Source organism: Plasmodium reichenowi (assembly GCF_001601855.1).
Source record: "Plasmodium reichenowi strain SY57 chromosome Unknown, whole genome shotgun sequence".
Taxonomy (NCBI): Eukaryota; Apicomplexa; class Aconoidasida; order Haemosporida; family Plasmodiidae; genus Plasmodium; species Plasmodium reichenowi.
Window position 1 is genome coordinate 1 of NW_017962417.1, and position 923 is coordinate 923.

Consider the following 923-nt stretch of genomic DNA (forward strand, 5'->3'; position numbering starts at 1 on the left):
ATTAAATAATTCTGAGAAGAAGCAATTACAAGATAGTATTAAAAAAATATTGGAAAATAATATAGAAACAAACTTTAAAAATAAAATAGAATGTGAATTAAATAAGGTAAAGGATGGATATGTAAACGAATTTAAGGACGAATGGAAAAACAAGTTGGATAAAGAACTTAATAAAGATTTAAAAGATGTTTTAATAAAAGAAATTGATGAAATAATAGCAAAAAAACAAAAAGAAAAAGATATAATAGAAGAAATAAAGAAAATATTTGAAACCGAAAAAACAAACATAATTAAAAAAAAAGTAAAAGAAAATAAGGAAAAAATATTAAAAATCGCTGAAAATAATTTAAGAGATTCAATAGAAACTAAATTAAAAAATGAAATAGAACAAATATTGAAAGAAAAAATAGATATAGAATTAAGCAAAAGAGAAAATGTATACATTAAGGAAAATATGAATAAATGGGAATCTGTATTAGAAAAATATTTTGAAGAAAAAATAAAGAATGAATTGAAGGAACAAATAAATGATATTCTGATGAAATATAACCAAGAAAAAGAAATAATAAATAAAATAAGGAATGAACTCGAAATAGAAAAAATAAGCATAGTAAAAAATAAATTAGATGACCAAAAAAGGAGAGAAACATTATTAATTTTAGAAGAAAAATTAAGAGATAAAACAGAAAAAAAAATGAGGAATAATATAAACAGAGATTTAATAAAAAAAGAAATAGAAAATGGAATGTTACACCAATTACAAAATATATTATTATTAAAAGTAAAAGAAAAATTAGACAAAGAGAAACATGAATATATAAAAGAAAATTACAGCAAATGGAAAGAAACGTTAGATGCTGAATTTAAAAAGGAATTAAAAGATCATTTGGAGAAAAAAATAAATGAATTATTAATTATTAAAG

General features: G+C 19.4%; 1 protein-coding gene across 1 annotated transcript; it reads left to right on the forward strand.

The window, feature by feature from the left end:
• On the forward strand, window positions 1–923 carry PRSY57_0020300C (reticulocyte binding protein 7; the record flags this gene model as incomplete). The annotated part of the gene is made up of 1 exon (XM_020114282.1): window positions 1–923. A coding segment is annotated over one exon (923 nt), but the record flags the coding sequence as incomplete, so codon positions are not given.